We start from the raw sequence: 15,456 nt of genomic DNA on the forward strand, positions 1-15,456 counted from the left end.
CGATCGGTCATTTAAAAAAAAAGTAAATGCTTTAAAAACACAAATGCTTGCGTGTTCTGCAAAGCGCGCTCACGACTTCACGTAATACGTTGTTTCGTTGAAAATGTGACCTCTGACCCTTATTCATCGTCTGGTATCGTTTAAAGCCTGTAATTTTGACCTTCAACCGTTTGGAGTCCATTTAAGTCCACTATATGGAGAATAATCCTGGAATATTTTCATCAAAAACCTTCATTTCTTTTCGACTAATGAAAAATATATATACATTTTGGATGACAACAGGGGCGAGTAAATTATCATGAAAATGTATGTTGAAAGTGAACAATTCCTTTAATGGCATTTACTCATCTGATGTTTGGATACTTAAAATGCTTGTGCATGCTTTAAATGACATCAGAAACACAATAAAAATAACAAGAATAATATAAAAATGATAATAACTTGTTTTATTTGCTTCTGACTGAAGCCAATAATTCAAACTAATGAAGCAATGATAGATTCCACAATACCATGCAAACACAGAAATCCACAATATGTATCAATGCAAATTCATTTTAATGTATTTCATGTACAGTATATAACATTAGAATCACTTAAGTAGATGAATCCCAAGCATGTCTGATAATCCTTTCTTTTTAAAGCCCCAGAAAAATTACAGTGCTGCTGGTGATCAGATAAATTGTGAATGTCAAGTAGCACTAAATAATGTTAAAAAACGCTGATGTTTAAAAATAAATGATTCGGCACGTGGTGAGTCAGATCTTTTATTGTTCTATGCTTTATTGATGTTTCATAGTACGCTGTATCGTTGTTCTAATGAAGCTTTTGAAAACAAGATGACATGTTAATGTATGAATATTCTGTCCATCTTTCCTCGCTTAATTTTTCAACTGCTGTCCATCTCTAACAATGACGTTACGTATCAGCGTGAGCAGGGGCTTGTGGGATTGCTCTGACGATGGCCTCATAAACCCCCCGTAGCGTTTCTCAGGCGGGGTGTTCCACCTGAAATGGGTCATGCGGTACTTGCCATTGCTCTTTATGTTATTCCTCTGTTGAACGTCCACGGTGGTTCCCTGGTCTCGCTCTACTCGAACAGCCTCCATGGACTCCTCTGGTTCCACCTCCAGAGCCCCGTTGGTGAATAGTTTGATTGGACGACGTTTACGGCCCATGGGTTTCCCCCAGCGGAAGTGCTCCATGGAGTAAGACCTCCTGTCCTCGCTGTGGACGGGTTCTTCAGTAGGGTCTTGGGCGTTGTTTAAGACAGGAGACAGAGCAGATAGGAGCAGGTCCAAACTGAGGCCCTCTTCCTCATCGCTTTGCTGTTCGGGTAAAGAAAGTCTTCCATAATTGAAGTATTCTTGTGCACTTGTGCATTGATTGATGCATTGCTGCAAATGAAAGTAAGTGTGAAAGTTTACTAAAACGTGTTAAGCATGAAAGTGTGTGGGTCATATTTTACAATCAGAATTTAATATGCCAACTGGCCTATAATCTTTCTTTTTGTGCATTTTGACATTTTTCCTTTAGCCTAATGCAAGAATCTCATTCTATGTATGATTTAAATTGTGAAAATACTACAATATCATGTAGCTTAGTTTTTCTTTAGATATTGGGGTAAAATGTTAGCAGTCCGTGTTTTTGATACACTGTGAACAAATTGTTGATTCAAGTCCAATTAACAAAATAATCTTTGTTTGAAACACGTTTAGACTAATTTAGTTTAGTATATGAAAAACAATAAGTTGAATCCTTTAACTAAAAATTCTATGTTCATGTTACTTATGTATCCTTTTGGAGAGAACATTTTGTGAGTTGGATATTTTTTTTTACTGTGTATTCAGTCCTTTTTAATGATTTACAAATAAGTGACTTATGCCAATTCATGTATCTTACCAATCTTTGTTCATTAGATTTAAGGTCCATGCAATCTGCCAAATCCAAGCAGTGCCCATCTACATAAAATTCATAAAAACACAGAATCGCTGTAGCCAAAATCCAGGAGGGACTGTGCATCTTTACTGAAAACACAAGAGAAGAGACATATCATCAGTTTCTACATCCTCAGGTAACATTCAAATGATTCAGAATGCAATGCCGGAAGGAGAAAAAAGGGTGATGCTGAGATGTTTTTAGTCAAGGACAAATTGTTTCTATATGCAGCAATTTTCTTCAATCACCTTTGGCTTTATGTAGTTGAATGGATCATATTGCTCCACCCACCATTTCTGCATCGAGTCTGGTGGTCCTCATTAGACAAATGAATGCGTGTGGGCAGTTTATATAAAGTTATGAGAAACAGATATCTTTTCAACAAACTTCAGAATCATTTTCTTTTAATATGATGAACATTAATGTGGGCAATCAAGAATGTAATGAAAGTAGACTTACGTCTGACCTCATCCATTTATTTGTGCTTAACTGAGGTGAAATCACGCCACACAGATTTGTGCCGCAGTGTTCTGGTAATATCAAATCCTGACGTCAACTGCAGTATTGTGTCGGTGATGAAATAACAGCGTCGAGATAAAAAAACTATTTTGCTAAAATCTTTCTGCTTTTATACACATTATCAGGATTGTTCATAAAGGCTCTTATGAAAAAACGATTTTGTTATTGGGGATGACACTTCATTCAAAAGTCTCTCATTATTTGAATCTATGATATTACACTATTTCACAGAACCAAATAAAACGTCAAAAAAATGTTGACTTGAATTCTGAAAACTCTCATTTACTGGAACTAACACAATTAATATGACTAAGTCAGTATATATTAAATATACATATTAATATATTTCGAATTTTACTATTTTACCTAATGACGTTTGTTTATACATAATATATATATATATATATATATATATTAATATATTATTAAAAATGCTCATTAAGATGCGCCATAATTTAACAAAATGTCTAATATCGATTTAAAACGATATTTATGTATTATGTAATATTTAACATACTTATAAATAATAAAATATATATGAGGAAAGTCTGTAGGATAGTCCATAGCTCTGTTACACACCGAAATCATATTTTAGGTGTCACAATACATAGTAACAATAATGAAAAGTTACTTCTAATTTGCCAACATGATCAAAACCAAAATCCTCTTACCTCTGTCAATTGGCAGAAGTCTCTCTGGTCTCGAATCTTGTTGCGGATCTCCAGGTCTTATCTCAGAAAAGCTCGGCTCCTCACCTCTGTTCTCTTATTTCTATCTCCGAGCACTTTTTTTCTGCTGTGTGTGAATGAATCACTCTCTTGCTGTGTTTTTCTGAATGAGCTCTGCTTTCTTATATACTCACAGGTGCACGTCCAGCCCTGAATGCTGCAGATGATCAGGTGGGTCTATGCTGAGGTGGGGTTACGCGGAGGGGGTGGGTCCAGGAGGAAAATTACTAATAGAGAAATCTTTTGACGTATGTCGGAAAAGACCGGAGGTGGCAGGTGGATTATCAATCAGATGTTGGGGTTTTGTTGCTGTGCATAACCCGAGACACCTGACAGCTGGTTTTACTGAGATCAGACAGGAAATTGATGTTAAATGTTGTTATTGCTTCATGGTTTTCTCATCATAGAGGGAAGCATATAAGCACCATGCAATCTATAAGCACGGCTGGATCCTTTTCGTATACGTATGATAAAGATATCTAGACGTTGCTTTCCATTCAACCTAAAAGTGACTTTTAAGAGATTGTTGTTTTGTTTCTTTACAATTGTGCCTCAAGATTCATCAATGGTTATTGTTATTACACCTGGAGGAAGTCTAGTGCCGCGTTGTCGTGGTAACTCCTGATAAATCAGTTACTCTCTCTATCACTAGTTTCATTGTCATTTTTATCAGGGTCATTCAGAAACAAAACAGATTCTGGTGTAAACAAAAAAAACGTCATCTCTGCGTAGTTTTTCAAGGTTTGGTGATGCTCTTACTTTTATAAGTGCAGGACAATTGAAGATTTTTATTTAAAAGATGAAGAGAAATGTAGCAAGCGGGTCCAATGGTACAGGTAGATTTTCTATTTTGAAGCTGTGCTCGTAATGCTAGATAATCTTTTGAAAAATTTGATTTGATTTTCATTATATATTCTTATGAGAGTTATGGACGTGACAATGCACTTAACTGACAACAAAAATGATGTTTTACTAACACAAAAAATGCTTTAAAGACTAACAGAGCGTTCACATGGATATTTAACCATCAAATATTGACATGTATTCCATTTTTTTATTTTAAAATATCTAAATAAATACATGCAAATATTTCCTAAATATTGTATTTGTATGTGTAGGTTTTTATAAATAAAAATATCTATGCAGTGCACAGACATATATTAGGCAAACACAAACTTTTATTCTGGATGCGATTAATCACGATTAATCGTCCAACAGCCTAGCAAACATTCTGCAAGTACAAACCATTTACCACGACACATTTTGGGACACCTGACCAAACATAATTTGGTGTATCGATTATTTTCCCATTGGATTTGATTGATCAGGCATCAGGATAAGGAGGAAAGTCTGAGCGGCTGTAATCCATCGACTGCAAATGTCCCTCTTCTATTTCTCCTGATCAGGAATCCAATTATACAGGATTACAAGGATAAGATGTCCACTGTACCCTGCAACACACGGGGAGAAAAGAGAGAGAATGTAAACACACATCTTTATTTTTTCACCGTCAAACAGGAATTCTGTCAGCATCACAGGTAAAGACGAACCCTTTCTAAGATTGTGGTAGCGGGAACTTATTCCTGATATAGCGCAAATGCAAATGGGGATCAAATCTCTGTTGACCCCACTGTGGAACATGTTGACGGTTACCGTTGTGGTTTGATCATATAATGCTTCAAAAGTGCGTCAACAGCTTTAAAACGGTTTGGGAAATCCTGTGATGCATGCGGTGTGGTGTCATCATGGGTAAACGCAACAGATCTCCAAACAACCATACAGACGCTCGTCTCATAAAAGTGTCACCGTTAGCATTAAATGTTGAGCTTTATTATGATCCAGTATAGTTTTTATTCAGACTGCAGGAGATGGATGTAGAGATTTGGCATACTCGGCAAATCTCTGGTGGATCTAGTGCACGAGCTTTGGGTCAGAGATGCATTTTTTGTTGGACGTGATGCTGTAATGTTGCGATCGTTTTCCAGTGCGACACATTTCTTGCATGCGACAGTTTCTTTTTAATGTTAATTAATTTACTAATAAATCTACTAAATAAGATTTAAAGCTAGTGCCAGAAAAAAATGAATGCGTCTTCACTCAATATAACTTGCCCAGAAATATCTTCAAATATCATTGCCTGCCATTGTTTTGTCTCAAGACGCACACCAGTAATGTATTCTTCTAAGGCATTTTTTATAAAAGCGACATAAATATCTTAGTTTAAGCCAGGACTATGCCTTAGTTGAATTAAGCCGTGTTTGTGAACCCGGACCTTCATTTAATCAGTTAATTTCAAGTCAAGTCAACAATTTTCATTTTTACAAATCAGCTGTACAAGAAAACATATTCACAATAAGCAAAACACATAAGATTATGCAAGTCAAAACAAAAAAGGTGAAAACACAGAACACAGAAGACAGACACAGAAACACAGATTCAGCCACACACAAAACACAAAACGCGCACACAGACAGAAACACACACACGCACATGGGCCATCACCTAGAACCACACACCCAAGAAAAGGAATAGGAAACACAGGTCAAATATCAAACAGACTATAAATTCCTATATGCGATATATGCGAAGGCAAAAACCAATTGCTGTCTGCAAGGAAATTTTAAAGATACGTAATCATTCCGAGTTATTTTTATTACTTTAAACGTTTCCTGATTTTCAACAGCTCATCGATTGTTTATCATTCAAAACCTAACAAACTTTTTGTTTGCTTGAAAACTCTGTTCGTAGTGTCAATACAACCGTGTTTCAATTGCAGTGTTTACAAAAGCATTGTGGTTTGAATTTTTGTCATGCAACACAGCCTTAAACTTGTGCCTTTGCATGGACATGTGTAGGTCTAAGGTCCTTGATCATGTGACACCTATCGCCAAATTTGTATTGTTTTTAGTCAGCTACTGGAATGCCATATTAACCCGAGTAAATGTCCAACTCATATTCTTTTTATTCTTAGTGGGCCCATCGCTGTTCTGGATCCCACATAAGCACATAAAAGTCACCAGAGCATCCTAATGTGTGTTATAGTGTACATGTGTGTGGTATTTATAAACAATATCAAGTTAACACTTTTTATCCAAAGCCATTAACAGTATGTTAAAGATATAACATTGTCAGTATGCGTGGTCCTTGGGAATTGAGCCCTTGCTCTACCAATCGAGCTACTGGGACACATTTTCTGATGCAAGATTTTTTCCGTATAAGATTAAACCCAAGAGACCCTCTTCCATACAGTGTAACATCTGACCTACACTCTTAAAAAAAGAAAGGGTCTTCGATGCCGTAGAAGAACCTTTTGGTTCCATAAAGCACCTTTAACATTTGAAGAACTTTTCTGTTTCACTAAAGGTTCTTTGTGGCAAAAAAAGGTTCTTCAGATTATAAAACAGTAAGAAAGCTCTGGTTCTTTAAAGAACCTCTGTCTGAATGGTTCTTTGTGGAATCAAAACTCGATCTTCCATCCCTGTGAAGAACCTTTTAAGCAACTTTATTTTTAAAAGTGCACAATATAGTTCCCTGACTATAGTAATAATAACGAGGATGTGTTCATTACAGGTGAAATTCTAATGAAAGCAGAGACGACTGTGTCTTTTGAGTCGTCCCAACACTTGAGACTGGAGGTCAGAGAGTTTGTACCCTCTCCCCCAGGGTCCCTCCAACAAGGTGGAAAGGGGGGTCTGCCAAGTCAAACACATGGAGGGAAGGCCTATCTTGGCCCTCTTGTTGGCCGTGCTGTTTTTGGTAACAAGTGCGAGCGACGATGACCACTCGCACCGCATCAGCACCTCTCAATGCGGAGAATACAGCAACCAGGTTTTGGAGGATGGCATGTGCCGTCTAATGGCCACGCTGCCCCAGCTGGATGACCAGCGCTGTCCGGACATGTTTCGCTGTACGGATGAGGTTTCTTACTGGCTTCATGAGAACGAGGAACGCAAGCAGCATATACTGGCCCTGCGGGAGACAGTGTCTGAACTTCAGGAGGAGCTTCGCAACCATCGTCATCGAGTTAAAGTGTTGGAGCTGCAGGTGAGTCAAAGAGAATTTAGTTGGGTTTTGGTGATTTAGTTCTTATGATGGATGGATAGATTTTCTTTCATTTTAGCAAAGAGTTATACAGTAGATGCCGTATATATCTGAGCATAATCTCGGGGACTGTCAACCTTGGGATACACATTGCACACAAAAATAGATGGATCTTTCCAATGCGCACTTTTGTTTAGCAGTGTATTCAAGAAGTTTCTGACACATTTTGATGGTATTTTCTGCCTTTTGTACAGAATAATTAATCAGCAATAATAAATAAAGTCATGTGCCAATATTTAAATATTTACCACCTACTTGCACACCAGCCTATTATTGCTTTTTTATTTCAGATTTATCCACAATTTATCAAACAGTAATCTTTGGTGGGCTGCACTAGGGTACAAAATCTTAGGTGGGCTGCACTAAAAATAAAACTGCAAGAATCAATGAAACTGCAGTATCAAAAGTCCGTATATTTGAGAATAGGTCAGGCCAGATGTGACCAATGCTTTTAAATGCTAAAAGTGACATTTAATCTGACAAACAGGAAACTGGTATCACAGGTAAATAAAGGAAAAATGAGTCAGACACAGGAGGACGAATCAGTCACAGAATCTGTGTCAGGGGTCTATATGCCACAGTTTAGTGCCAAACAAATCCTTATAAACAAGTCATAGCAGGTGACGTCTGAAATAATTTCTGAAAGTTTCCTTGTTGTTTTATCAAGAGCAAAAAGAGATGGCAAGTGATGTTCTTATTGACAAAGAAAATAATACATTGAGGAATTCAATATCTTTTCAACATTTCCTTATAGAAGTTTAATGTTAAAAAAGGAAGTTTTTTAACCAATTTCCTAAATACTTGTACAAATGATGTATTGCTTAAAAGTAAATACAGTTTGAACTTATTTGAGGTCTGCAAAAATACAGAGCATCTTTCTCAAGTTTTTATTTTCTGCAAATAAATGTAAATGGAAAGAATATTTGTAATTGTAGTTTGGTAGAAATATTGTTCGTTTTTGACAGAATGGTAGAAGAAATACACATAAACATACCAATAAATATTAAATTTTTAAAACCGGAAAAACCATACAGTATATATAGACCACTTTGGAAAACGTAAGCAACGCTGGACCAGAAGATCTTTCTCTAACACTACACAAAATGCACCAACATAACATTTAAATCCGAATCAAAATCTTAAACAAATATTTTTACCATTTAATTATTTGCAAATGAAAAATTTAAAATTGAAAACTGGAAGTGCTTCTAATCTGGACTTAGTATATATATACATATACCTTGTTTTAAATTTGCTTCAGAAATTTGCCCTACGCCGTAACCTGACGCGCACCTATCCGAAAATGTAACAAGTCGTCAACTCAACGCGGCGCATTTCTGAATTAATTATCGAAGTAAATTATAAATTTTTCTGTATTTAACATCTCAAGCTGCAACAAAAGTGACCGTTTACTTGCCGCTATCACTGCTAATGCTTCTCAAAGGAGCCGACTCTTCTTCGGCTCTTGTCTTTGGTTAACAAGCAACACGCGCGTGAGCACTGACACCTAGTGGTCATTGCCTGTCGACGCGGACAACGACGCAGAAGTGAAAACCGACACGTAGCCTACGGCGTATGTACGACGCACAAGTAAAAATTGAGCTTTACCTTGAGTATGCACTAGATTTAATAAGTCGACACACTGTAAAACCAGATGAGTTGTATGAAAATAACGGCTATACCCCAAATAAAATAAACCATAATATAAATTTGTATTCGATCTATCCAATCATTGCATGACGTAACTATGATGTAAATACCACAGTACATGGGTTTAGAAATAATTACTTTTCAAAGGACCATCAGATGCCATCAATTTACCACGGTACACATACAGTATATACTTTTCAGAAAGTGTCCCTCCTTTAAATTCGTGACACTGTAGCTCCGGCCAACTCGGCTCAGTTTTCAGACTTAAGTCTCCTTGACCTGAGGGCTAATGAGATTAACACAGGAGTGCTTACCTCTCTGCACCTGCCCTTATTAGTATGCACCCTTAAACTCCTCATGCAGGGTTATACGAGGGAATGATTCACAGCTGCACTGCAAGAAATGACTTTCTTACTAAGTATTTTGGTCTTTTTTTTCAGTACAAATGCCTAAACATTCTTGAATCTAGATGCATTTTCTTGATGATCAAAATCTTGTTTTAAGAAAAGAAATATGAAATTTCAGTGGATTTGTGATGTAAACAAGCTTGTTTGGCCCTTTCATGCCAATACAAACGATAACCTCAAGCTTTGTGTGAGCCTCTTGACAATATAGCGTAGTGTTCTTTAAAACTTACCTAAAACATTCATGTTAATGGTGTTTGGCTGTCTCTCAACAGAGCGAAGAAAAGCACAGAAATAACTCATCCGTGGAACAGCGTCTGCATGAACTGGAGGATCATTACGCGGAGGCCACAACACTGTTGCACATTCAGGGTTCATTGATCTCTGACCTTCAGGCCCAGATTCATAACCTTTCACTGCTGGTGGAAAAAGTGAGACGCAACCCCGGTTGCATGATCAACATCGTCCGCACCAGCCCACTGCTTAGTGGACAAGAAGCCCTGCATCCTGGTAACATATTCATAAGAGACCAATATACGTGATTTTCAAACCTTTTTCAATGCCTGAACTCAATTCTAAAGTCCCTGTTTATACCCACAAATACACATAAACATACAGTGTGGCCATCACAGCACATAAAGAAACTCAGGGAAGGTCATGACCCCAGGAACACCAGCTTTGCTGTGTGTTGTGAAGATATAGATTTGTTTTCAGTTTTATTGTAGTCTTTAAAATTGCTTTTATGTTAATTTTCCGTGTTACAGAAATTTTAACAATTGTGTTTGTACATTTCTATTCTTTTATTTGTTAAAAATGAAACCGCTATATAAGTTTAATTGTTTTCTTTTTTTTTTCAGTTGTATTTTTAATTTAGCTTGTATTAAATTATTTAGTTTAGTTCATAATTTTAGTGTCGCATTTCTCGTTTGTCATTTTCGGTTTCAATTAACAGTGTTTTAATAGTTGTAATTGTAGTAAACCGGTGTCCGCGAACCCCTGGTGGTTTATGACGGAATTGCAGGGTGCAAATTACAGTAGTTTCCATGACTTGAAAAAAAATAAAATTCAAAGAAAGGTTTAGGAATAACAATAGTTGTTTAAAATACTACTAGTTTAAAACTAAAAACTGATAAAAATAAATGCAAATGTAGTATTAAATTATTGAAATATTTCGCACTTCGTAAATGATTTGGTCAAAGGGGTTGAGCTGAACAAAAAAGTTTGAAAAGCCCTGTAGTAAACTATGATAACCAAACATTGGTACGTTGACCCCTAACATTGAGTCCACATATAGAACCATGATCAGTACTTGGTGTTGACCAACAGAGAGTGACAAATCATTCTGTCAAAATTATTTTAGTTAATAGTTTGAGAGAACTTTAATGTTTTTGCTTATCATTCCAGAAGTACAGCATGTCAAGAATTGTCCTATCGACTGCGCCTCCCTCTACTACAATGGAGTACGTCGATCTGGAATCTACACTGTGGTGCCCTCGCTAGGGGCCATGCCTGTGGAAGTCTGCTGTGATATGGACAAAGACGGTAAAAAACCCCACAGAATACATACAGCAGTGCTCAGTGATCAACTGCCAATATAACTGATGGATCTAGAACTGGCCACCTAGTAAAAGTGACAAATTCACGTACATTCAAGCTATACATTTCACGAGTATGTGTTTTTTCAGGTATCTCCCTGCTCAAAAAAACCCAATGACCAAACACAAAAGAAAATGTAATGGATTTAATGGTTATAATGGGAACAGTACTGGCTTTAATGGAAACTAATAACTCTATTGGTTGGGATTATCTGGCAGATGAATCCTGTTGGAATGATGTTCAAAACACACTACAAATCCATTTTCTCATTGTCTCAATGGAAAGCGCTGATGGTTTATAGTTAATATTTCTGTGATGGTTTCTATTGGATTTCTTTTTTTTTCAGCCACTTTTGCAGATGGAATAATGACGTTAGAGTTGCCAATTTAAAGGACAGTTACTTAGAATAAATTGGTTACATTTGACATTAAGGTTAATTTTGTTAACAACAGTAAACACATTAACATAATGTAACAATGAGCAATGTGGTCTGTAGCATTTATTTCCAGTTGTTATTGTGAAGTAATGCCAATACAATTGTTCATGTTAGTTCATTCTGCATTGTAAACAAGGTTTGACTTTTAGGATATTAGTAAATGTTGAAATTAACATGAACAAAGATTATTGTTACATGTATTGTTCATTATAGTTCATGTAAGATAATGCATTAACCTATAAAAAAAGAAATAAAAACATTTAATGAAGAATATACGTATGTTGTACCAACACTTATAAAACTATGCACTATTTCTATAGTGCTGGTGAAGCCCACAGTATATCTACTGTTGATAAGTCCTTGTTTTTTATATTGTTTAGGAGGAACTTTACAAAAACACAGCAAAACAAACTCTTATAATGAAGATCTGAATGACTTCTCCAATTTGACTATAATTTTGTGCTGAAATTGCACCGGCGGGACACATGAGGTTCCTGTTTTGAGGCTGAAAATAGGATATGCAAATATCTTTTTGATGACCTGCAAAACGCTCTCTGATCATAAGTATAATTGTGATGATCATAATCTGAACACCGAATTACTCGTCCATTAAACTCATAAAAACAGATTTGAATGATGAATCTTAGGATCTCTAATGCGTGTCTGGTCGTGTGTTTTGATGACGTAATGTGTTTTTTGGCAGGTGGTGGTTGGACTGTGATCCAGCGTAGGCAAGACGGTTCTGTGAACTTTGACCGAAGCTGGAAAGAGTATAAAGAGGGTTTTGGGGACCTCCATACAGAATATTGGCTGGGTAATGAACACATCCATGATCTGACCCGTCAGGGTGACTATACGCTCCGTATCGACATGGAGGACTGGAGCGGGAAGCACAAACATGCGGTTTATCAGAGCTTCAGGTCAGGACATCATCATCTCAGTGACTCTCGCTGTAGTCCTTCAGATGGGAGGGAGGTGATACGGGGTGTAGCATCTTGGTTTACAGTTTTTCTCAATTGTTTACACACATTTTCTGAAAGCATGCCTCATACTCTCAGAACTCTACACACAAATCAAAAAACACAAACACAATTGGCAAAACCCCTCAATTCTCCTGCAAAATGAAACTTCACATTCAAAACAATGTTCTTTCTTCTCAAAATGGTATTTTGTTTTCAAATGACACACACAAACCATCATGTGAATAAACATTTATAAGAACCAGTTGAACACTGATGTGCTCTATATAAAACACTATGATGAATGGAAAACACTTCTCCATTCATCATAATGACTTTGCTCTTTATATGGTTCAGTGTTACACTTACTACAGACAGTACATAAGTGTGTTGTAAAATATTTTTTGTATATATATATAAAATAGTTTTTATAGTCAGAACACACAAATACACGATAACAAATATATTTTATTTTTGTGGATGTACACAATGTGCAGTGTGCATCCCAACCAACGCAAAGTTGCACATACAGTGGTCTACATACAAAACAACAGAAGAATTTACTGTATACAGTTACAGTAAAAAAACGATGCTGCATCTTCTCTTGGGTTTGGGTCTGGCCACAGCAACTCATCCACATCACAAGCAATGTTTTTCAGTCCAGCCATGAAAAGCATCAACTGCTATATCTCCACATGCGTGTTCCATAGCTTGGAGAAGGGGTATAAGCGTTTGTGACAGGTGTTTACACATGTGATGAGTCAGTGTTCATATTTGAATGGCAGTGTGTTCCTTGTGAAAACAAGAGATTTTTCTGCCCGAAAATTGTGCCAAATGCAGAGAATTGTGTGTAGTGTTTTGAAAAAAGTGTGTTTTAGATCTGCAATGTGAGTGTAAAGCAGGAATTGTGCTTGTAGTTTAGCAGAATTGGTTCAGTGGGTTGGTGAATGAGTTACATGTTGTGGTCATTGTGTCTCAAGTACCAATATTTGTGTGTAAACAATCGAGAAAAACTGTAAGATGAAGTGGTGGAACCAAGTTGGCCAAGAACATCTACGCTGATGTAGTTAACAGTCGCCTTTGGTTTGCTTAATGTTTTGCATTATTCCCCTAATCTTATTTCTTTGTGGGGGAAGTAAAGATGTTCTTTCATCCGTGTGTTTCAGTGTTGAGGATGAGAACACGCAGTATCGTCTCCATGTGTCTGGGTTCAGTGGAACGGTGGACGATTCCTTCAGCTGGTACCATGACAAACAAGGCTTCAGCACACCAGACACGGGCAACATCTGTGCAGTGATCTCCCACGCAGGCTGGTGGTATAACCAGTGTTTCTACGCAAACCTCAATGGCATCTACTACAAGGTACAGTGGTAGATTGAATGTAGTCTTGAAGGGACAGTTCACCCAAAAATTCTGTCATTTTACCTGGAGATGTTCACACAGAATGATATTTGGAAGAATGTAGGAAAGCCAGTATTGACAACCATAGTAGGAAAATTTGCTTTGTTCTGTTGAACACAAAATAAGATATTTTGAAGAATGTAGGAAAGCAAATAGTTCTGGGGAACTTTTGACTACCATTGTCATTTTTCCTACCATGGTAGTCGATGGACAAGAACTGTTTAGTTGCAAACATTCTCTTACAAAAATCCTCCTCTGTGTTCATCAAAACAAAGACATTTATATAATACAGACTGAATTGCCATTTTTCTGTGAACTGTTCCTTTAAGGTCCTGATATCTGAATGTAATTCCAGTTCTTTAAAAAACTATTCTGCCTGACGCTGGTTAGTTTTTTTAACCTGTCCAAGTACAATTGAATATCCAAACGTATACTTGTGTTTTATTCATTTAGTCAAATTTGTGTAATAGGGGACATTCACAAAATCTTTTAATTTTCAAATACACAGTCCAAATAATGAATAAACTATTCATTTTACGTGCACCACATATTGCAGGTTTTACATTTGAAGGACTCATACACTGCAAAGTTATGTGTCACCTCACACAAACCTTTCTTAATAATAGCCTCAAAAGTATTTGCGTATAAGTGTCTTGTTTTTTATGGTTGAAAACTCTTTCATCTTTTCTTTATTTGAAATTGGAACAGATTGTTCTCATTAACTGAGAAATGTATTCGCTTATTTAATACAATAAAGTTTGTGCCCTTCCATCTTCACGTCATACGTGCCTTTGCAGCACATGGAAACGCTGCTATGTGGACCACAGTTTTGCTTTGACTGATAAACGTATTGAAATCGTTGTTTCGTTTAACAATTTTTTTAAATAATTTCTACCATCTTGCATTATTCAAGAATCTTTGATTTTTAGACCCATGGAGTTATATTCTAAAGCCTTTATTACGGCTCATGAAACATGAAAGATGTGCATTGATAACAAGATCTTGTTCACATATGTGTCTACACCTGTATGTCAAATTGATGCTCTTGCTATCATAAACAGGGTGGGCGCTATTCTCTGAAGGGTAAGAACCCGCTTGGGCCCGATGGCATCGTGTGGTACACCTGGAAAGACTCGGACTACTATTCTCTGAGGAAGGTGAGCATGATGATCCGACCCAGAACCTTCAGACCGCATCTATCGCCCTGAATCAGGGTGAACCATGAGCCCAAACGTCGACCAGCCAATAAGTTCTCAGAGCCGACGATGGTTTAGGTCAATAGACGGCAGACGAGAGGAAAGTGTTGATGGACTTTGGTTTATACCGAAGATACCCAAGATTATAAGATTTAAAAACTTGGCTAACTTTATAAATGTGCATTATAAATATATTTAATTCCTATTCTTTTCTGTAATTTATTTACACTGTGAATGATCTAATGTGAAATTGAGACAATAAACACATGCACAATTACTCATTTGGTGTATCGTACACTTTCACAAATAAAACAACACGTCTTTGAGATCGACTCATTCATATGCACCGTAAGCCATCACAGCTGCTCGTAGGTCTTCAAATACTAGAACGACGACCTGCCGTCCACTGCGTTCAGAGCAAGTATTAACAAAAATGTGTCCAATGCAAATAAAAGCTAAATAATTAAAAACACAATAACACAATATAATATTATTGTGACTAGACACTACTAATTCACACCCTCAATCTGA

The 15,456-nt window shown here is 36.8% G+C and overlaps 2 protein-coding genes across 2 annotated transcripts; one reads left to right on the forward strand and one right to left on the reverse strand.

The window, feature by feature from the left end:
- Window positions 1-878: 878 nt before the first annotated feature.
- pomcb (proopiomelanocortin b) lies at window positions 879-2,237 on the reverse strand (the record flags this gene model as incomplete). The annotated part of the gene is made up of 2 exons (XM_079474549.1): window positions 879-1,394; window positions 2,184-2,237. The coding sequence occupies 2 exons, from the start codon at window positions 2,235-2,237 to the stop codon at window positions 879-881; spliced, it is 570 nt and encodes a 189-aa protein (XP_079330675.1).
- A 2,267-nt stretch (window positions 2,238-4,504) lies between these two features.
- LOC306904478 (fibrinogen-like protein 1) lies at window positions 4,505-15,441 on the forward strand. The gene is made up of 7 exons (XM_079474420.1): window positions 4,505-4,720; window positions 6,753-7,226; window positions 9,613-9,847; window positions 10,742-10,879; window positions 12,073-12,289; window positions 13,495-13,690; window positions 14,791-15,441. Exons 2-7 carry the CDS (start codon window positions 6,891-6,893, stop codon window positions 14,935-14,937), a joined length of 1,269 nt encoding a protein of 422 aa, XP_079330546.1. The 5' UTR covers window positions 4,505-4,720; window positions 6,753-6,890; the 3' UTR covers window positions 14,938-15,441.
- Window positions 15,442-15,456: the final 15 nt, after the last annotated feature.

The sequence above is a fragment of the Barbatula barbatula genome (genome assembly GCF_947034865.1).
Source record: "Barbatula barbatula genome assembly, chromosome: 15".
In the NCBI taxonomy this organism is placed as follows: domain Eukaryota; kingdom Metazoa; phylum Chordata; class Actinopteri; order Cypriniformes; family Nemacheilidae; genus Barbatula; species Barbatula barbatula.

What these genes read in the sequence shown, in the direction of transcription:
- LOC306904478 (XM_079474420.1), top strand. Translation starts at nt 6,891, where the DNA reads ATGGAGGGAAGGCCTATCTTGGCCCTCTTGTTGGCCGTGCTGTTTTTG. An exon ending in TTAAAGTGTTGGAGCTGCAG is followed by an intron (nt 7,227 to 9,612) that starts GTGAGTCAAAGA and finishes GTCTCTCAACAG; the next exon opens with AGCGAAGAAAAGCACAGAAA. An exon ending in GCGGTTTATCAGAGCTTCAG is followed by an intron (nt 12,290 to 13,494) that starts GTCAGGACATCA and finishes CGTGTGTTTCAG; the next exon opens with TGTTGAGGATGAGAACACGC.